The sequence below is a fragment of the Oratosquilla oratoria genome, chromosome 44 (genome assembly GCF_046742065.1).
Source record: "Oratosquilla oratoria isolate Oo_2021 chromosome 44, ASM4674206v1, whole genome shotgun sequence".
Lineage (NCBI taxonomy): Eukaryota > Metazoa > Arthropoda > Malacostraca > Stomatopoda > Squillidae > Oratosquilla > Oratosquilla oratoria.
In genome coordinates this window covers 10,366,646-10,388,884 of record NC_134820.1, presented here as the reverse complement: position 1 = coordinate 10,388,884, position 22,239 = coordinate 10,366,646, and the positions used below count along the sequence as shown (strand labels likewise).

At 37.6% G+C, this 22,239-nt stretch overlaps 1 protein-coding gene and 1 long non-coding RNA gene across 10 annotated transcripts in view; one reads left to right on the top strand and one right to left on the bottom strand.

Moving 5' to 3' along the window:
• Positions 1 to 22,239, top strand: part of LOC143022392 (uncharacterized) — a 237,202-nt gene that overhangs the window by 136,944 nt on the left and 78,019 nt on the right. The window lies entirely within an intron of this gene.
• The window catches only part of LOC143022390 (intermembrane lipid transfer protein VPS13A-like), a 617,111-nt gene that overhangs the window by 562,661 nt on the left and 32,211 nt on the right, over positions 1 to 22,239 (bottom strand). For all 8 annotated transcript variants that reach the window (XR_012966042.1, XM_076180547.1, XM_076180549.1 and 5 more), the window contains exons 4-6: positions 19,460 to 19,601; positions 19,097 to 19,296; positions 8,174 to 8,348 (exon numbers count right to left, since the gene is read on the bottom strand). Coding sequence is in view for 7 of the 8 variants with exons in the window: in XM_076180547.1 (XP_076036662.1) it covers positions 8,174 to 8,348; positions 19,097 to 19,296; positions 19,460 to 19,601 (517 nt within the window). In the remaining variant the exon portion in view is untranslated. The remainder of the gene's footprint in view (positions 1 to 8,173; positions 8,349 to 19,096; positions 19,297 to 19,459; positions 19,602 to 22,239) is intronic.

The following is a 22,239-nucleotide window of genomic DNA, read 5'->3' as shown; positions in this document are numbered from 1 at the left end:
ATTAGTCAGTTCATACTTACTATCTTCCAACAGTTTGGAATGATCGTTTTCTGTCCAGGACTATGTTTTGGGGAGTACATACACTACTACAAATTTTCTACTTTTCATGTGGTTGCTTTCAATTTTTATCATAATTGATTCTACATTGCTTTTTCCTTCTGTTATCTTTGTTACATTTAAGTCTTTCATAGTCAAAAATAATACTTCCCCTCCCTGTTTTTCCTTTCTATTTTTCATCCAACAGTTGTATAAACCTTGTCCCACAGTAATTATTGGTAGATTACTTTTTAATTTGGTTTCTACTATTCCCATTATGTCTGGTTTTTCTCTAATGCCAGGTAGTTATTTAGTTCATTCAGTCCTGAAACCATTCCATCTATGTTGGTATAGACTAATTTTAATTTTTTTCCTTCTTGTCTTTTTCTGTCTGCTTTGTTTCCTTTTTCCTGATATACCATTTTCTCAGCTTCAGGTCCACCACTTTCCAAAAAAAAAATAATTCTTTTCAGTCTCAGTTCTTTTTTTCATTTGCTTCATTTCTAAGTCCCTTTTCTTTTTCTTCATGGCTCATTTCTTTTTTTATCCATACATTTTTGTGTTGTTCAATGCTTGCTAGTTTTGCTGTTCTAGATAGTACTTCCTCTGCAATCATTTGTGACCAAAGGTGTGAGTGTTCTGCTATGTAGTGTAGTGGGTGTGCTGTGTTTATGGAGGCTGCAGCAAGTGTTTGTGTGCCTCTCATGTCAAGGTGATCTTTGACTCTGAGGACTTTTGTTTCATAGTGTAGGTGTTCTGTAGGTGTTGTAAATTTATATGTGCAGCCTGTAATGTTTTTAAGGCTTTGTTTTGTATGGTCTGAAGAGTGTTGAGGTGTATCTCACTGAGATTAGGTGCCCATGATGGACTCACATAATTCATCACTGAGCGTATGCACTGTTTGTATATTGTAGTATTAGTTTCTTTATTTTTTCCAAATGTTGTTCCAGTGATTGATTTAAGTGCATTGAGTCTAGGCATGCATTTATTTTTTATGTTTGAGATATGTTGTTTAAATGACATGGAAGCATCATATGTTACACCTAGAATTTTCGGGGTGTGTGTATTTACCTAGATGTATTCACCTAGTTGTAATATACGGGAGGGGAGCTATGCTCGTGGTGACCCGTTTTTGTATCTCTCCGCATCAAGTTTTATCTTGAAATCTTGTATAGTGTTTGCACATACTGTTTTGTTGTCTAATTTGTTCCATGTATTTATCACTCTGTGTACTGTTCCTTTTCAAGTTTTTTCTATAACTATCTTTTTTCAGTTTTTTTCTGTGTCCTCTTGTTTTACCGTTGTCCCACACTAACAGGTCATTCTTGTCTAAAACTTCCGTTCCTTTATTTATTCTGTAGATAGTCAGCAAATCTCCTCTTTCTCTTCTTTGTTCCAGAGTTGGTAGGTTCAATTTGGATAGTCTTTGCTCATATGTTAGTTCAGCGAGAGTCGGTGCTAGTTTGGTTGTCGCTCTTTGTAATCTTTCTAGTTTCTTAACCCCTTCCATACGGTGCCGCACACGTAGGCGTCATGAGGAGCAAGTGGATTCGATCGATATAAGCGGCGACTATATTTTATGATGCGAATATTATTACGTTACGTCATACGGCTGGCATTGGCTGCTGCCCACGAGATTTAAGTCCCGTACTGAAGTGGTTAATATTCTTTTTAGTACTGGGTGTCCAAAGTGATGCTGCGTACTCAAGTTTTGGTCTTATTAGTGTAGTTAGTATTTTCTTTATAATTTCTTCATCCATATAAGCTAATGCCACTTTGATTGACCTCAATAAATTGTAGGTTTCTCCAAATATCTTATTCATACGGTTATCTGGTTTCATGTCCTTTCCAATCATCACTCCAAGATCTTTTTCAGTTTGCTTTTTTTATTTTTTCTTCCCCAATTCTGTCATCTTTTGATATTCTGTTTTTACTTTTTCCAAATTCCATTATACTGCATTTCTTTATATCAAATTTTACTTCCCACTTTTGAGTCCAATTCCATATCGTGTCCAGATCTTGTTGCAATGAGTTGCAGTCCTCTTCCGTTTTTACCTTCTTAAGTAATTTTGCATCATCTGCAAAAAAATTCAAATGGCACTCCACGCCTTCATTCATGTCATTAATGAATACGGAAAACATGATCAGGGCCAGTACTGATCCTTGCAGGTCCCCGCTTTTTACTTCTTCCCAATTGGAGAATTTTTCTCTAATTACAACTCTCATTTTCCTCCCAATCAGGAAGTTTTTCATCCATTCCAATAATTTTCCTCTGATGCCACCCTTTGACTCTATCTTATTTATTAGTTTCCTATGAGGTACCTTATCGAATAACTTTTGCAGGTCTAGAAAAGCACAGTCCGCCCATCCATCTCTTTTTTGTATTATGTCTACGAATCTTGAGTAAAAGCAGATCAGATTTGTTGTACATGATCTCCCTTGTCTGAATCCAAATTGATTTGGGTTCAGTATAGATTTTTCTTCCAGGTATTTAACCCATCTGTTTTTGACAACTCTTTCACAAATTTTTGCTATTGTGCTTGTTAGTGAGACCGGTCTGTAGTAAGATGGATCTTCCTTATCACCTCCCTCATAAATTGGTACAATGTTTGCCTTTTTCCAGTCCAATGGTACTTTTCCTTCTTTAAGTGAGAATTTAATTATATATTTTGTTAGTTAATTCTTCCATACATTCTTTCAGTATCCAGTTTGCAATTCCGTCTGGGCCATGTGATTTTCTGAAATCAAGGGTTTTAATTTGGTAACTGATTTCTTTTTGTGTTATGTTTATTTCTTTCATTGCTGGGGATAATTCTCTCTCTCTATCTACACTGTTAGGCGAGTTTTCTATTGTGAATACTGATCTGAAGTGGTTGTTCATAATTTCAGCCATTTCCAGTTCTTCTGTATATTCCTTTTTATCTTGGCGCAGTTTTTCTATTTCTTGTTTGTTTTTCAGTTTTCCATTTACATATTTGTAAAATAGTTTGGGTTCTTCCTTACATTTGTCTATCTTTTTTTTCATAATTTCTCTTTTCATCTCTGCGTATTTTTACATATTCGTTTCTTAGTTTGATGTATGTTTGCCTTTTGATTGTTTCTTATCTCTTTTCCATTTTTTCCAAGCTTTGTCTCTTTTTTCCTTAGCTTCACTACATCTTTTGTTGTACCAGCTCTTTATGTATGCCTTTTCCATTTTTTGTTGTGGTACATATTTGTTCACTCCTTCATTATAAATTTCTTATGGTATGTTCCATTTTTCTTCTATCCCTGTATCTTCGTTTTGGAATTTTTCCCAGTTTGCATTGCGAAGGAATGTTTTAAGTTTCTCAAAGTTTGTTTTGTTATACATAGGCCTTCCTATTCTATGTTTATCATTTTTGCTTTGGTCCATTTGTTCTTTCAATTCCATTTCTATTAGTACATGGTCACTTTTTCCTATCGGAGTTTTATAATCAATTTTTTCAATAATCTCAGGTTCTGTCATAAGTATTAAGTCCAATTTTGAGGGTTCTTCATTTCCTCTGTATCTAGTATTTTCTTTAATCCACTGGGTCATTGTGTATTCAATAGGTCAAGGAGTACATTGCACCAGTGTTTCTCTCCCCCCTTCGCTGTCATTTCTTCCCAGCATATTTCTTTTGAATTAAAGTCACCCATAGTTACTGTATTTCCTCCATCTTTCAGTGTTTCAATTCATTCATCTTTTGTATCTTCTAGTAACTCGGTATGATCCCTTTCTGTCCAGGCTTGTGTTTTAGGAGGTACATATACCATTGCATATTTTCTTTTCTTCATTTGTTTACCTTCGACTTGTACTATAATTGATTCTACATTATTTTTTCCTTCAGTTATTTTTGTGTGTGGTATTAGAGTGATGTTGATATAGAGTTGAGGAATGTATTTGTGTTCTTTTGTCCAGTTGTTGTTGTTGTCATTCCCTAGACTGTCTGTCCGAGCAGTCCCGTCTCCCCAAGGAATGCTACAGCCGAAACTGGGTTTTCCCACAAATCCTTTATAGAGTGTATGTTGTGTTGTTTGTGTGCATGATTGTGTATAATGCAGTCTTCCATTATGTGTTGTATGGTATGGGGTGAAGTGTTACATCCTGGGCAGCTGTTCACAATGCGGTCATCCAGCCTCTTCTGGTAGCTTAGAAGTGCTGGGTGGTGGCCGCACCGCAGTCTGGCCAAGTGGACTCTGTCCTTTCGTGGGAGAGAGGATTCAGAAGGGTGGATATCAGGGGGTCTGGCATGCAGCAGTGTGTTGGCTTTCAGTGTGTTAAAGGAGCGGTGAGTGATATGATTATGAATATGTTTCCAGAGGCTGGTATTTGGTGGTTGTGGAGGAAGAGAAGAGAGTATTTGTGCATAATAAAGGTCTTTGGGTGTTGTTTTAATGTTTCTTGGTGTGTGTGGGTGTTCTGCTATGTAGTGTAGTGGGTGTGATGAGTTTGTGGTGGCTGTGGCAAGTGTTTGTGTGCCTCTCATGTCGAGGTGGTCCTTGACTTTGAGGACTTTTGTTTCATGGTGTAAATGGTCTGTTGGTGTTGTATTTGTGCAGCCTGTAATTGTTTTTAGGGCTTTGTTTTGTATGATTTGAAGGGTGTTATGGTGTGTCTCACTGAGATTAGGAGCCCATGCAGGACTCGCATAATTCAACACTGAGCGTATGCATTGTTTGTATATTGTTATATTAGTTTCTTTGTTTTGTCCAAATGTCGTTCCAGTGATTGACTTAAGTGCGTTAAGTCTAGGTGTGCATTTGTTTTCTATGTTTGTGATGTGTTATTTGAAAGACCTGGATGTATCGTATGTTACACCTAGAATTTTCGGTGTGTTTGTGTGTGGTATTAGAGTGTTGTTGATGTAGAGATGAGGTATGTATTTGTGTTTTATTGTCCAGTTGGTGAGAAGTGTTGCTGTAGATTTGGTTGGAGCTATTTTGAGTCTGTTTGTGATGAACCATGTGTTGAGTGTATCAAGGTATGGCTAGATTATTTCTGCAGCTTTGTCTGTGTTACGATGTGTGCATGTGATTGTTATGGTCATGGAGCTGCAGCGTCTACATCGTGGGACCACCCCCCAACCCCAAGAGTTGGGGGCCAATGCAGCAACCACCCCTGGCCATCAGCTCTCCGCAGGTGGCACCGATCCCCAAGAGGAGCTATGCCTGCCTTGGGGAGTACCACAATCCTTTTTCTTTTGTCCAGTTGGTGAGAAGTGTTGCTGTAGATTTGGTTGGGCTATTTTGAGGTTGTTTGTAATAAACCATGTGTTGAGGTGTTGAGTGTATCAAGGTATGGCTGTATTATTTCTGCGGCTTTGTCTGTGATACAAGGTGTACATGTGATTGTTATGTCATGTGTGTAGGAAGAGATTTGTATTTCTGAGGCGTCTGGTGTGGGTATATCATGCATGTATTTACCTAGTTGTATTTTATGGGATGGGAGCTATGCTTGTTGTGACCCGTTTTCGTATCTCTCCACATCCAGTTTATTCTTGAACTCATGCATAGTTCTGGCATTCACTGTTTCACTGTTTAGTTTGTTCCAGACATCAATCACTCTGTGCGGGAAACTGTTCTTTTTCAGGTCTCTCTGTAACTGTCCTTCTTTAGTTTCTCATCATGTCCTCTTGTTTCTCTCTTGTCCCATTTTAATAGGTCATCTCTATTGAGAACTTCCATCCCTTTCATAATTCTGAAGATGGTCAACAAGTCACCTCTTTCCCTTCTCTGCTCCAATGATGACAGCTATAATTTCTCCAATCTTTGTTCATATGTCAAATTTGATAGTGTGGGTGCCATCTTAGTCACCGCTCTTTGGATTCTTCCTAATTTCTTTGTGCTTGGTGCCCATATTGATATAGCATATTCTAGTTTTGGTCTTATCAATGTAGTAATCATTTTCTTAATCATCTCTTCATCCATGTAGTTGAAGGCCACTTTCATTGATCTTAATAAGTTGTAAGTCTCTCCGAATAATCTATTTACATGTTTGTCAGGTGTCAAGTCACTTGAGATAATTACTCCTAAGTCCCTCTCTGAGTTTACTTTCTTTACTACTTTGTTGCCAATTGTATATTTTCTCGAAACTCTATTTTTGCCTCTTCCAAATTCCATTATACTACATTTCTTGATGTTGAAGTTCATCTCGTATTTCTGGCTCCACTCCCATACTTTATCCAGGTCATCTTGTAGCGATCTGCAATCTTCTTCTGTATAAATTAAAGAGCGTGGGGGATAGAACAGAGCCCTGTGGTACTACATTCTTAATGTTTCTGATGTGCGATGATTGCCCATTATATGACACAAGCATTTCTGCCTGCCAGATAATTGGTGAGCCATCTTTTGGTGTTATTGTGCATGTCTGTGTTATATATTTTGTTTGTTAGTTTGTGGCAGGGGATAGCATCAAAAGCTTTACTAATGCTAATGTTATAAGAAGTGTTCTGTGATGGGGCCTATCTGAGTTGATGCCATCTAATATTCTTTGCGTGAGGTTTATTAGAAGAGTGTTTGTGGAGTGTAGTGGCCTAAAACCGTGTTGTGATTCAGCAAGGGGAATATGTGGTGTGATGAGTTGATGTATGAGGCACTCAATGACTTTGGAGCGGGTGCAGAGAAGTGTGATTGGGCGGTGTGATGTTGGGATTGTTGGGTCTTCATTAGGTTTTGGGATTATGATTATTTCCCCATGCTTCCAGATGTCAAGTAGTGTTGTGTGAATAGCTGTAGTTTGCAATGTTTGTGAGTGCATGTATACCTTGTGGTACAATGTGTTTTAGGTGGATGTTATTAATGTTGTCAGGGCCACAGGTGGATGAGTACTTGAGGTTATGTATTATGTGTTTTGTCTGTCTATGTAGGGTGTATAGTCTGAGTCTGTGGGAAAGTCTTTCTTACATCGAATGGTGCGTCGGTCATCAGGGTGAGAAGTGAGATGGTTTGTCTGTATTTACCTAGTTGTGTTTTACGGGACGAAAGCTATGCTCGTAATGACCCATTTTTGTATCTCTCCACATCCAGTTTGTTCTTAAAATCGTGTATAGTTCTGGCATTCACTGTTTCTCTGTTCAGTTTGTTCCAGACATCGATCACTCTATGTGGGAAGCTATTTTTTCTTCAGGTCTCTTCTGTAACTGTCTTTCTTTAGTTTCTTTTTGTGTCCTCTTGTTTCTCTTCTGTCCCATTTTAATAGGTTGTCTCTATCGAGAACTTCCATCCCTTTCATAATTCTGAAAATGGAGAACAAATCACCTCTTTCCCTTCTCTGTTCTAGTGTTGACAGCTGTAATTTCTCCAATCTTTGTTCATATGTCAGATTTGACAGTGTGGGTGCCATTTTTGTTGCTGCTCTTTGGATTCTTTCTAATTTTCTTATGTTCTTTTTTGTGCTAAGTGCCCACATTGATACAGTATATTCTAATTTCGGTCTTATGAGAGTGTTTGCTTGTTGTCTGTTTGAGGGTAAGTTATCTGTTGTTGTGGTTATTGCTGCATGAGAGCATGTTGTGTTACTGTTGGATAGTGTTATGCTGTTGAGTGTTTTGTACAATTTGCTGGTGTTTGTTTTGTGATCAAGTGTATTGACAAAATTTTGCCAATTCTGTGTTTTTTGTTCATGTATTTTATTAGTAATCTCTGTGTTTGGTGTTTGTATTTGGTCTACTATGTTTTGAGGGATAGGCGTAGGGGTATTGTGTTTAAGTTTATCTCACTGTCTAATGAGGCTTTGGATTTCTGGTGTGAAATTGGGGTTGTATGATTTCCTGTTGCCTCTAGGGATATATCTCTTGTCTGTGTTTTGTATGATTGTATTGAAAGTCTGTATTTACCTAGTTGTATTACAGCATTGTTTATGTTTATGATTGGTGCACTGTTAAGTGTCTCAAAATGTTGTTCTGTCTCTTCAGTAAAAGCTTCCCAGTTTGCTTTCTTGTAATTGGTGTATGTGTGTCTGTGGCCAACTGAGGTGCATCTTGTTTTGGTGGTGATGATGATTGGAAGCTGGTCAGATCCAAGGGATCTGATCACTCTCCATGAATTGTTGGGGTTAGGCAGGAGGAATAGAAAAAAAAATCATCTATATCTATATTGTATATACCACATTGTAAAAAAAAAAAACAAGTCATACCTGTTTAAGTTGATAGCTGTAAATGAAGTATTTAACTGAAGAAGTGCCAAATATTGTGAATGTGAAAGTGAAATAGCAGCATCTTTAATCACAGCATCAACTAGAAGTCCAGGAACTCTTGCCTCTCGCATCACCTGCTGTCTCATTTTTACTTTACAACGCACAGGTTGCATAACTGAAAAATAGAAGAAGTTTTATGAACATTGTATTCTGGGGGCTTACCTAGATTATGAACATATAACCTACCTGTGCAAGGGGACTACATCTGTAAAAGGTACTTTTGTTATCAACATAAAATATGTAAGGAATGTTGCATTTTAAACTTCTATTTTTGTTACCTGGGGTTGGAGCCAGCAAAAATACCACACAAGAATTCCCTACATGTAGAGGCATACTGGAAGAAATATGAGGTATTGATGGCAAGTAACTTCACTTCCAAAAAGGTAATACTAAACGAAATGCATGAGGAAGGATTTGAAGGTGGCATGGTGTTGCAAGATGACTGAAAGCAAGAGTCCTTTAGATGTCTAGTGTGCACACACGTATGGATGTAATGAGTGAAGAAGAAAAAGAAAAAGAAAAGGAGCCTAGAAATGAAGTGAAGGAAAAAAATGAAAAAAGAACTGAAGCTGAAAAGAATGTTTTTTTTTTGTTTTTTTTGGAAAGTGGTGGACCTGAGGCTGAGTAAATGGTATATCACGAAGAAGGAAACAAAGCAGACAGAAAAAGACGAGAAAGAAAAAAATTAAAAGTAGCCTATACCAACATAGATGGAATGATCTCAGGACTGAATGAACTAAATGATTACCTGGCATCAAAAAAAGCCGGACATAATGGGAATAGTAGAAACTAAACTTAAAGGGAATCTACCACTAACACTGTGGGACAAGGTCTATACAACTGCTGGATGAAGAATAGAAAGGAAAAACAAGGAGGGGGAGTACTATTTCTGACCAAGAAAGACTTATATGTGACAAAGTTAACAGATGGAAAAAACAATGTAGAATCAATAATGATAAAAATAGAAAACCACATGAAAAGTAGAAAATTTGTAGTGGTGTATGTGCCCCCTAAAACATAGGTCTGGACAGAACACGATCATTCCAAATTGCTATAAGATACTAAATATGAACTAATTGATATACTGAAAGAGGAAATACAGTAATTATGGGTGATTTTAACTCAAAAGAAATATGTTGGGAAGAAACTCGAGACTAATAGATATAATAGATGAGGGGGAGAGATGGATGGGCAGACTGTGTCTATTTAGACCTACAAAAGGCATTTGACAAACTACCACACAAGAAATTAATAAGAAAATTAGAATCAATATGTGGCATCGCAGGTAAATTATTAGAATGGATGGAAGATTTCCTGACTGGGAGAAAAATGAGAGTAGTAATCAGAGACAAATACTCGAAATGGGAAGAAATGATAAGTGGTGTTCCACAATGGTCAGTGTTGGCTCCAATCATGTTTGCCATACACATAAATGACATGGATGAAGGAGTTGAATGTTATATGAATTTCTTCGCAGATGATGCAAAAATATTAAAGAAAGTAAGAACAGAAGAGGATTGTGATTCATTACAATCAGACCTGAACAAGATCTGGAAATGGACTCAAAAGTGGGAAGTGAACTTCAATATCAAGAAGTGTAGCATAATGGAGTTTGGAAAAAGGCAAAAACAGAGTTTAAAAAAATTACAAAATTGGCGAAGAAGAAATAAAAAAAGTGCACTTGGAAAGGGACCTTGGAGTATTAATCAGCAAAGACATGACACCGGATAAACATATAAACAAAATAGTTGGTGAAACCTACACCCTATTAAGTTCAATGAAAGTGGCATTTGACTACTTGGATGAAGAAATGATTAAAAAAATATCAGTTACATTGATTAGACCAAAGCTGGAATATGCAGCGGCACTATGGACACCCAATACTAAAAAGATTATAAGAAAACTAGAAAAAATACAGAGAGCAACAACAAAGTTGGCACCAGCTCTTTCCAATTTAACATAAGAACAAAGATTATCGAAATTGGAACTACCAACAATAGAGAAGAGAAGAGAAAGAGGTGATCTACTGACTATATTTAGAATCATGAAAGGAATGGAAATCCTTGACAGGAATGATTTACTAAAAAATGACAATGGAAAAACAAGAGGTCATGAAAAGAAACTCAAAAAGGATAACTATAGAAGAGATTAGAGAAAAAATAGCTTCCCATACTGAGTGGATATATGGAATAACTTAGATAAAGAAACAGTGTGTGCAAATACTATTCAAGATTTTAAGAAAAAACTTGATGCTGAAAGATACAAAGACTGGTCACCACGAGCATAGCTCCCTTCCCGTGTAATACAACTAGGTAAATAAATATGCATGTGTTGTGGGAGTGAAATCTTACATCTTCAGCCAATGCTCAAGGGATTCTCCATTGTGTTTGGGATCTGTCTCCCAAGGGACAAGTCACTGTCTCCAGTGACCAGGGAACCAGGCCTTTTGGGCAATGCCCAACACCTGATGAGACATTAGACCTCTCCAACCAATTCTACCAATCTTTCCTGATCAGCATGTGGTACCACTTGTAAATAATGTATATAAAATTAGAATTTTGGCAACTCCCCAAGTTTTCCTCAGGTTGTTTTTATTTGTAAGTGAGAGAAGACTGAAACATTAAAGCAAAGACAACCTCTCTGAGTTTATCTCACCGAACCAGTGTGTAAATGTAGATCAACACTACAAATCTACAATGACCAGCCATCAAAAGAAAATCAATCTACAGATTCAGCTGTATGAATGTGTATTTACCTAATTGTATTTACCTAAAAAGTTTAACCTAGAAAGCTTTAGGAAAAGGTAAGGATATTTTTTGGCCCTTTATGGATTTGGATAAGGCTTATGACAGGGTAGACAGGAAGGCACTGTGGCAGGTACTACAGATATATGGGATAGGAGAAAAGGTGTTATGAGCAGTCAAGAGTTTTTATGAGAGTAGTACAGCCTGTGTTAGGATTAGAAATGGAGAGAGTGAGTGGTTTGAGGTAAAGCTGGAACTCAGCCAGGGATGTGTTATGTTGCCTTGGCTATTCAATTCATATATGGATGGGGTGGTGTGAGAGGTAAATGCAAGGGTAATGGGCTGGGGAATGGAGATGGTTAAAGAATATGGAGAAAAATGGGATGCATAGAAGGAAGTGGGTGGGGGATGGGGGGAAGGAGTATGTATTTACCTAGTTGTCTTATATGGGAAGGGAGCTATGCTTGTGGTGACCCATCTTTGTATCTCTCAGCATCAAGTTTTTTCTTAAAATCTTGAGTAGCGTTTGCACACATTGTTTCTTTGTCTAATTTGTTGCAAGTATCTATCACTCTGTGTGGGAAGCTATTTTTTTTTTTTCAGATCTCTTCTGTAATTATCTTTTTTTAGTTTCTTTTTGTGTCCTCTTGTTTTTTCATTGTCCCATTTCAACAAGTCATTCTTATCTAAGATTTCCATTCCCTTCATAATTCTATAGACAGTTGTTTTTAGGAAATTATCCTGCACCACATCTAGGAATTTCTTCGTTTCATGATCTCCTATTAAAGTTTCCCAGTCAATGTTTCTATAATTAAAATCTCCCATGATCACAAAGTTTTTGTGCTGGGACGCTCTGTGAATTTCATGAATCAGGGGATCAGTCTGCTCAATGCTGAGGTTAAGAGGTCTCCTCTTTCCCTTCTTTGTTCCAGAGTTGGTAATTCTAATTTGGACAGTCTTTGCTCATATGTCATTTTGGAAAGAGTTGGTGCCAGTTTTATTGTTGCTCTTTGTATTCTTTCTAATTTTTTTATATTCTTTTTGGTACTGGGTGTCCATGGTGTTTCTGCATACTCGAGTTTTAAGAACATAAGAATAAAGGAGACTGCAAGAGACCATAAGGCCTACACGAGTTTTAAGAACATAAGAATAAAGGAGACTGCAAGAGACCATAAGGCCTACACTAAGCAGCTCCATATCCATCACCACCTGTCATCCCCATCTGTAAAGTTGTCCAATCGTTTTTTAAAACAAATGATAGTTTCAGCGCTTACTACATGGTTACTAAGTTTATTCCATTCATCGACCACCCTATTAGTAAACCAATTCTTGCCTATTTCCTTCTTAAACCTAAATTTGTCCAGTTTATACCCATTACTGCGAGTCCTGCCCTTTTGTTTTATTATGATGACCTTGTTTGCATCACCCTTGTTATAGCCTTTGATCCACTTGAACACTTCTATTAGATCACCCTGCATTCTGCATCTTTCCAAAGAGTGTCAGTTTAGGTGCCCAAGCCTATCTTCGTAAGGCAAATTTCCGAGTCCATGTATCATTTTGGTCATTCTTCTCAGTACTGATTCTAGTGAATTTATGTCCATTCTGTAGGACAGAGACCAAAACTGTACTTTCTTCATCCCCTCTGTAAATCGGATCGCAGTCAGGTACTTTATCTAACCTCTCATTAGTAAACACAGATAGAAAATAATTGTTAACCACTTCACTACGGGACTTAAATCTCGCGGGCAGCAGCCAATGCCAGCCGTACGACGTGTCGTAATAATACTCGCATCATAAAATATAGTCACGGCTTATATCGATCGTTCTCTCTTTCACCCGTGAATTTTGAAAACCACAGAGAATGGGATTAAGAGCAGATCAGGGAGAATGTAAAAACACAGGGGCGACTACAATAAATATAATCAAGACGCCGATATGGCAGCGTCACGAATCCACTTGCTCCTCATGACGCCTACATGTGCGGCACCGTATGGAAGGGGTTAAACTCCTCACTCATTTTTTCCTCCAATTCTATCATGACATTTTCATCGTTTTAAATTGGTCCTATTCTTTCTTTATTTCTTGTTCTATAGAGGTGAAAGAAACCCTTTGGGTTGGATTTTGCTTGACTGGCAACCTTGATTTCATAATTACGTTTCGCTGTACATGTATTCCTTTTAACCAGCTTTGCCATTTCTTTATATCTTGATCTAAGGTGTGATTCCTCATTTTTTATTTTTACGTAAAGTCCTCTTTTCATTCTCTCATGTTTCAATCTGTCCGTCATCCATTTGGGAGTATTATTATTTTTCCATATTGACTTTAGGGGGATAAATGTGTTTTGTGCATTAATAATTAGATCAGCTAGATTGCTATACATTTCTTCCAAATTGCTGACCTGACTGTTGGGCCCTCGCCCCCACATGACCTGACCCAAGGTATGCATATCACTTTCCGTGACCCGACCCCTAGTCCTGACCTGACCCCCAGCCCCACACCGAGACCCGAAAATGTTCAAAATGTCTGCATGACATTTCGTATTCAATTTCAAATAGATTTTTATATTGTCAAAGTTTGCGTTCCTGAAGTCTGGTACTTGAACGTTATTCATACTTTTTAATTTTTCCCAAATAACATTAAATCTTATTTCTTGATGATCGCTAGAGCCTAGACTATCTCCCACTATTACGCTGCTAATTTGGTGCTCATTATTTGTTAAAATTAAGTCCAGGGTATTTTGTCCCCTCGTAGGATCGGTAATCACTTGTTTTTAGGAAATTATCCTGCACCACATCTAGGAATTTCTTCGTTTCATGATCTCCTATTAAAGTTTCCCAGTCATTGTTTCTATAATTAAAATTTCCCATGATCACAACGTTTTTGTGCTGGGACGCTCTGTGAATTTCATGAATCAGGGGATCAGTCTGCTCAATGCTGAGGTTAAGAGGTCTATACAAGACACCAATAATAACTTTCTTATTCTTGCCTATAATCTCTACCCAAATAGATTCAGTACAGTTCTCTTCCTTAATCGAATTGTTGATTATACAGTTTAATGTACTGTATTTTTAACGAAAAGTGCTACACCTCCCTCATTCCTGCCAACCCTATCCTTATGAAAAAACTTATATCCTTCTACTTCAATTTCCAGAAGGAAATGTTTATCAGCCATGTTGATCCCGGATTCAGTAATAGCTATATCAAAATTTTCTACACATGCTTTACCTCGCAGCAAATCAATTTTGTTAATTATGCTCCTGCTATCTGTATAGTAAACTTTAAGTTTATCTTCCCTCCACCTGCTTTGGTGATTCTTTTCACAGTCCCTCTCTAAGTTGCTTCTATTGCCTAAACTATATTCTGATACTTCCCCCCCTACTCCTATGTAATCTACCCAAAAAAACCCTGTGAGATGCCTACTTCTCGCTCAAGGGATTCAGCAAGGAGCCAAAATCCTGTGGGCGACAAGTGCACCCTGTCCCTCATGTATAGGTGATTCTTACCATAAAAGCGGTCCCAGTTGTCGACAAATGCCCATCCATTGGTCTTACAATGTTTTGCCAGCCTGCAATTCATTGCAATAGCCCTGGAATGCCACATGCCTCCAACTCTACGCCTTGGAAGGATTCCACATACAACAGGAACACCTCCCCTATTTCTTATTAGTGTAGTTAATTTTTTTTTATCATTTCCTCGTCCAAATAGGCAAATGCCACTTTTATTGACCTCGATAATTTGTAGGTTTCTCTGACTATTTTATTAATATGCTTATCTGGTGTCATGTCTTTGCTGATCATCACTCCAAGTTCTTTTTCTGAGTTTACTTTTTTTGACCTCTTCTTCACCAATTTTGTAATCTCTCGATATTCTGGTTTTACTTTTTCCAAATTCCATTATACTACATTTCTTGATGTTGAATTTCACTTCCCACTTTTGAGTCCATTTCCAGATCTTGTCCAAGTCTTGTTGTAGTGAGTTGCAATCCTCCTCCGTTTTTAATTTCTTTAGTATTTTTGTGTCGTCTGCAGAGAAATTCATATAACACACTACTCCTTCATCCATGTCATTTATGTATATAGCAAACATGATCAGGGCCAGTGCTGATCCCTGCAGGACACCACTTATCATTTCTTCCCAGTTTGAGAATTTGTTTCTAATTACTACTCTCATTTTCCTCCCAGTCAGGAAGTCTTTCATCCATTCCAATAATTTTCCTCTGATGCCACCTATTGATTCTATCTTCCTTATTAGTTTATTGTGTGGTAACTTATCAAATGCCTTTTGTAGGTCCAGAGAGGCACAGTCTGCCCAATCATCTCCCTCTTGTATTATGCCTGTTAATCTTGAGTAGAAGCAGATCAAGTTTGTTTTACATGATCTCCCTTGTTTGAATCCAAATTGATTTGGATTTAGTATAATTTTTTCTTTCAAATGTTTAATCCATCTATTTTTGATGACCTTTTCGCAAATCTTTGCTACAGTGCTTGTCAGGGAGACTGGTCTGTAATTTGATGGGTCTTCCTTGTTTCCTTCCTTATAAATTGGTACAATGTTTAACTTCCAGTCCTGAGGCATTTTTCCTTCTTTAAGTGAGAATCTAATTATATTGTACATTTCATCTGTTAATTCTTCCATGCATTCTTTCAGTATCCAATTTGAAATTCCGTCTGGACCATGTGATTTTCTGATGTCAAGGGTTTTGATTTGGTTGCTGATTTCCTTCAATGTTACAATGATTTCTTTCATTGAGGGGGATCTCTCTCTATTTCCTCACAGTTAGGTGAGTTTTCTATTGTGAATACTGATTTGAAATGGTTGTTCATAATTTCAGCCATTGTGTGAATGATATTTTGACATAACCCAAACGGATTTCTCATCCTTTCTTTTTCTGCATGAGGGGATGGAGAGGGGGGGGGGGGGGTTGCCGATTAAATGAAGTAGCCCTGCTGTGGATGTACTGTGTCTTGCTATATTGCTTCTGACCCAAGGCAGTGGGCGAGATGCAAGGATAACCCATCATCCAGAAGGAGCCAAGATAAGAGGAAGGGAGGGGTGGTGAATGGGAGTGGAGTATGTGGGGATGAAACAGATATTTACCTAGTTTACCTAGTTGTATCATATGGGAAGGGAGCTATGCTTGTAGTGACCCATCTTTGTATCTTTCAGCATGAAGTTTGTTCTTAAATTCTTGAATAGTATTTGTACACATTGTTGACTTATCTAATTTATTCCAGGTATCCACCACTCTGTGTGGGAAGCTATTCTTTTTCAGATCTCTTCTATAATTATCCTTTTTGAGTTTCTTTTCATGTCCTCTTGTTTTTCTGTTGTCCCACTTTAATAAATCATCTCTAGGATTTCCATTCCTTTCATGATTCTATAAATAGTAGATCTCCTCTTTCTCTTCTTTGTTACATAATTGGTAGTTCCAATTTGGACAATCTTTGTATGTCAATTTGGAGAGTGTTGGTGCCATCTTTGGCATTGCTCTTTGTATTCTTTCTAATTTATTTATATTCTTTTTAGTACTGGGTGTCCACAGTGTTGCAGCATACTCCAATTTTGGTCTTATCAGTGTAACTAATATTTTCTTGACTATTTCCTCATCCAAAGTCAAATGCCACTTTCATCGACCTTAGTAGATTGAGGGTTTCTCCGACTATTTTATTGATATGTTTGTCCAGTGACATCTTTACTTATTATTACCCCTAGGTCCCTTTCTGAGCTCACTTTTTTTACTTCTTCACCAATTTTATAATTCCTTGATATTCTATTTTCACTTTTTCCAAACTCCATTATACTACATTTCTTGATGTTAACCCCTTCAATATGGGCCACATTGCATGTCTGGCAGCATTAGCTGCCAGACGTGCGATGTTGCGTTATAATACTCGCATTATAAAAAATAAAGTCACTGCTCTATCGCTCGTTCTCTTTCACCCGTGAATTTTGATAACCATAGAAAATATGATGAAGCCAGTTTACAGAGTATGGGGGTTACGCAGGTATGACTACAATAAATATAATCACGACGCTGACGTCGGCATCCTCACGTACCCACTTGCTCCTCATGACGCCTACGTAGGCGTCACCGTATGGAAGGGGTTAAAGTTCACTTCCCACTTTTGACTCCATTTCCAGATTTTATCTAGGTCTATCTGTAGTGATTCACAATCTTCCTCTGTACTTTCTTTAGTATTTTTGCATCATCTGCGAGGAAGTTCTTATAACATTCCACATCTTCATCCATGTCATTTATATATGGCAAACATGACAGGAGCCAATACCGAACCTTGCGGGACACCACTTATCATTTCTTCTCAGGTCAAGTATTTGTCTCTAATTACTACCCTTATTTTCCTTCCAGTCAAGAAGTTTTCCATTCATTCCAATAATTTTCCTTTAATGCCACCTATTGATTCCATTTTTCTTATTAGTTTTTTGTGTGGTACTTTATCAAATGCTTTTTGTAGATCTAGAAAAGCCAATCCACCCATCCATCCCTTTCTTTTATTATTTCTATTAGTTTCAAGTAGAAGCAAATCAAGTTTGTTGTACATGATCTTCATTGTCTAAATCCAAATTGTTTTGGCTTCAGTTTATATTTTTGCTATTGTGCTTGTTAGGGAGACCGGTCTGTAGTTAGTTGGATTTTCCTTGTTCTCTCCTGTATATATTGGTACAATATCTGCATTTTTCCAGTCCTGTGGTACCTTTCCTTCTTTGAGTGAGTATTTAATTATCTTATATATTTTATCTGTCAACTCATCTATGCATTCTTTTAATATCCAATTTGCAATTCCATCCGGACTGTGTGATTTTCTGACATCAAGGTTTTTTATTTGGTCTCTGATTTCCTTCTGTGTCATAGTTATTTCTTTAATTGGGGGGTATCTTTCTCTCTCTATTTCCTCACAGTTTTGTGAACTTTTAATTGTGAATACTAATTTGAAATGTTTGTTCCTAATTTCAGTCATTTCTACTTCTTCTTTACATTTGTAATTCCCTTGGCACAGTATTACTATTTCTTGTTTGTTTTTTAGTTTACCATTCACATACCTGTAAAATAGTTTAGGTTGTTCCTTGCATTTTTCTATTATGTCTCTTTCATAGTTTCTCTTTTCATCTCTGTGTATTTTTACACAGTCACTTCTTAGTTTGATATATGTTTGCCACTTACTCATATTTTCATCTTTTTTCCATTTTTCCAAGCTTTGTCTCTTCTATCTTTAGCCTCACTACATTTTATTGTTGTACCAGCACTTTGTGTATATTTCATGCTTCTGTTGTGGTACATATTTGTTCACTCCCTCATTGTGAATTTCTTTTACTATATTCCATTTCTCTTCCATCTTTGTTTCTTCATTTCAGAAGTTTTCCCAATTTGCATTTTGATGTGTGTGAGAAACTTAGAGGGTTTAATTGAGTTGTTTTCTGTCTCTATCTAGATGTGGGAGCACAGGTGGCAAGGTGCTGACCTCATGTGAAGAAAAAGAAAAATGTATAGGATGAGACACAACCTATATCATGAAATGGGTACAATGGAGGAGAGCTGGCAAAACTGCTTAAGAAAGAATGAGGTGCAATATCCATGTAGTTTAACTATGATGGAGTAAAAAAATTTTGTGATAAAAGTGAAAGGGGTGGAGATTTTTGTTCTTTATGCTTCACCACTTCGTTTTATCTATCTATATACCAAGAGCTTTTTCCCCCTTATAAGGGAGGTAATCAAGTCAAAGGTATGTCCCTACTTTCACCCATTCCACTTCCATCCCCACCCTGTCCCCCCTCTCATCTTTCATCTTTGCTCCTCATGGATGACAGGTCATCCCTGTATCCCACCCACTGCCCTGGATCAGAAGCAAGACACACTACATCCATAGCAAGGCAGCTCAACTTAATCAGGGGAGAAATTCCTTTGGGCTGCATCAAAATATCATTCACACATAAGCATCCCCAACCCCACCATCACCCAAACAGTCACCTTCCACTTGTCCCCATCTCACTTCAAAACCTCATTTTGTGGGTAACATAAATTGAAAAGTCTAGCATGCAAGACTTTAATAAAATGTTTCGGCATGATTACACTGTAGTCACAGTTTACTATAATAATACTTACCAAAATTAAAATGTTCATCATTAATGGAAAATGCCTGCAGGCCTTGCTGCAGGTACTGGTGCCAGAGTTCAGAGTTAATATGTGGCTTTACTAATCGCTGCCTGTCACTCCCTGGATTCATATAAAATGAGGCAGACACAAAGTCAACCACTTTATTCACTGTAGATGCATTGCCTTCTATCTGAGTTTTTTTCCACTTGCTATAAAATAGAACAATTACAAATGTGATTATATAGGGACCATGTGTCTTTATCACAACATGAACAAGACAAAACTAAAACTTTATCAACAGGAAACAAATTTCATACTATGTATTCATTATATCAAATCTAATAAATACATAAATGCTCTTGAAATACATACTGATTAGTTGTTTCTGCAGAAAGGCTTTGGAGACAGAATCCAATAACAAGAGGTTGGGAGCATGATACTGTATCTTCATAGCGGATGTGAACATTGTCAATGTGAAGTTCTAAGTTGTTCCATATTCTATTATATAAAAGTCCTGTAAATCATAAAAACTAAGTGAATATACACGACTCATATTTATCATATACTCCTTAGTCTGTATTCCATATGAAATTATGATGAATAAAGATTATCTCATTATCATTTGCAATACTGTTTTTATTAGTATCATCAAACTGGGTACTGGGGCAACATGCCACTATTTTAGGAACTATTTTGGGGTGCTCCTAGACCCTCTTATGCCTTTACTTTTTTTAGGAATGTCCCCTGTGGGACTACAGGGAGAAGGATGGTCCCAATCCCCGTCCCTTTTTTCTGGCCTCTTACGATCCAAGTGGAAATACTTGGTGGCAGTATTCTATTGCCCCCACCACAGGGTAGGTAGGCATGTGTCAGGATTAGAAATGGAGAGAGTGACTAGTTCGAGGTAGGGGTGGGACTTCATCAGGGATGCGTTATGTCGCCCTGACTGTTCAACTTGTATAAGATGGGGTGGTGTGAGAGGTAAATGCAAGGGTGGTGGGTCAGGGATTAGAGATGGTTAAAGAAAATGGAGAAAAGTGGGAGGTGAGCAAGCTGTTTGCAGACGACACTGTGCTTGTGGCAGGATCGGAGGAGGGATTGAGGAAGTTAGTGACAGAGTTTGGGAGAGTTTGTGAAAGAAGAAAGCTGAAGATAAATGTGGGTAAAAGTAAGGTGATGAGATGTATAAGGGGTGAAAGTTGCTGTAGACTGGAAGTGAGCATTAAGGGAGAGCGACTGGAGGAAGTGGATAGTTTTAGATACTTGAGTGCAAATGTGACAGGAAAAGGTGGAGTGGAGGTAGAATGCAGATTGAGAGAAGTGAGTAAATGCCTTGGTGGATTAAAAAGTGTAATGAGGAATAGACATTTGGGAATGGATGCTAAGAGGAGACTGTATTTTACCTATTTACCTAGTTGTATTTACCTAGTTGTATTTTGCGGGAAGGGGAGCTATGCTCGTGATGTCCCGCCTTTGTATCTTGCAGTGTCTAGTTTGTTTTTAAACTCATGAATGGTTTTTGCCCATACTATTCCATTGTCCAGTTTGTTCCAAGTGTCCAAAACTCTATGAGGAAAACTGTTTTTCTTCAGTTCTCTTCTATAGCTATGTTTTTTTATTTTCTTTCCATGTCCTCTTGTGTTTCTTTTGTCCCAGTTAAGTAAGTTCTCACTATCGAGTACCTCTGTGCCTTTCATGATTCTGTAGATGGTCAATAGGTCACCTCTCTCTCTTCTTTGCTCCAGTGTCGGTAACTCCAGTTTAGCCAATCTCTCTTCGTATGATAGGTTTGCAAGTGCAGGTGCCATTTTTGTAGCTGCTCTTTGGATTCTTTCTATTTTCTTTATATTCTTTTTGGTACTGGGGGACCACAATGTCGCTGCATACTCTAATCTAGGCCTTATCAATGTAACCAATATTTTTTTCATCATGTCTTCGTCCAAGTATGTAAACGCCACTTTTATTGATCTTAGCAAGTTGTAAGTCTCCCCGACAATTTTGTTAATCTGTATATCATAGGACAAGTCGTTCGTGATAATTACTCCCAAATCTTTTTCGGATCCTACTTTCTTTACTTCTTTGGTTCCAATTGTATATTTTCCTGATATTCTGTTTTTGCTTTTTCCAAACTCCATTATGCTACACTTCTTAGTATTAAAGTCCACTTCCCATTTCTGACTCCAGTTCCATACCCTATTTAGGTCTGCTTGCAGTGCTTCACAGTCCTCATCAGTTTCTATTTTCCTTAGCAGTTTGGCGTCATCGGCAAAGAAGCTCATGTAGCAGTTCACGTCCTCATCCATGTCATTCATATAGATAGCAAACATTATTGGTGCCAGCACAGATCCTTGCGGTACTCCACTGATCACCTCTTTCCAGTCTGAATATTTTTCTCTGAGCACTACTCTCATCTTTCTACCAGTCAGAAAGTCCTCTATCCATTTTAGTAGGTTTCCCTGTATTCCTCCTATGTGTTCCAGTTTTTTTAGTAGTTTTCTGTGTGGTACTTTGTCAAAGGCTTTTTGCAAGTCTAGGAATGCACAATCAGCCCATCCATTTCTTTCTTGCACTATGTCTATTAGTCTTGAGTAAAAGCATATTAAGTTTGTGGAGCATGATCTTCCTTGTCTGAATCCGAATTGTCTTGGGTTTAATATGTCATTGTCTTCCAGATGTTTTACCCATCTATTCTTGATTATTTTCTCACAAATTTTGGCTATGGTGCTTGTTAGTGATACTGGCCTATAGTTGGTGGGTTCTTCTTTGTTTCCTCCTTTGTGTATTGGTACAATGTTAGCGTTTTTCCAGTCCTCGGGTATCTTTCCTTCTTTGAGTGAGCTGTTTATTAAGATGTGTATTTTGTCTGTTAGTTCTTCTTTGCACTCCTTTAGAATCCAATTTGCAATACCGTCCGGGCCATGTGATTTTCTGACATCCAGCCTTGATAAATGTTCTGATATTTCCTTTAGTGATGCTGTAAACTCATTCATGAGGGGAGATTTCTTGTTTTTGTCTATGTCACAATTTGGTATTTTCTCTCTGGTGAAAACAGATTTAAAGTGATTGTTCATGACTTCGGCCATCTCTAAATCTTCTGTGTATTCTATGTTTCCTTGGCATAGTTTCACCAATTCCTGTTTGTTTTTAAGTTT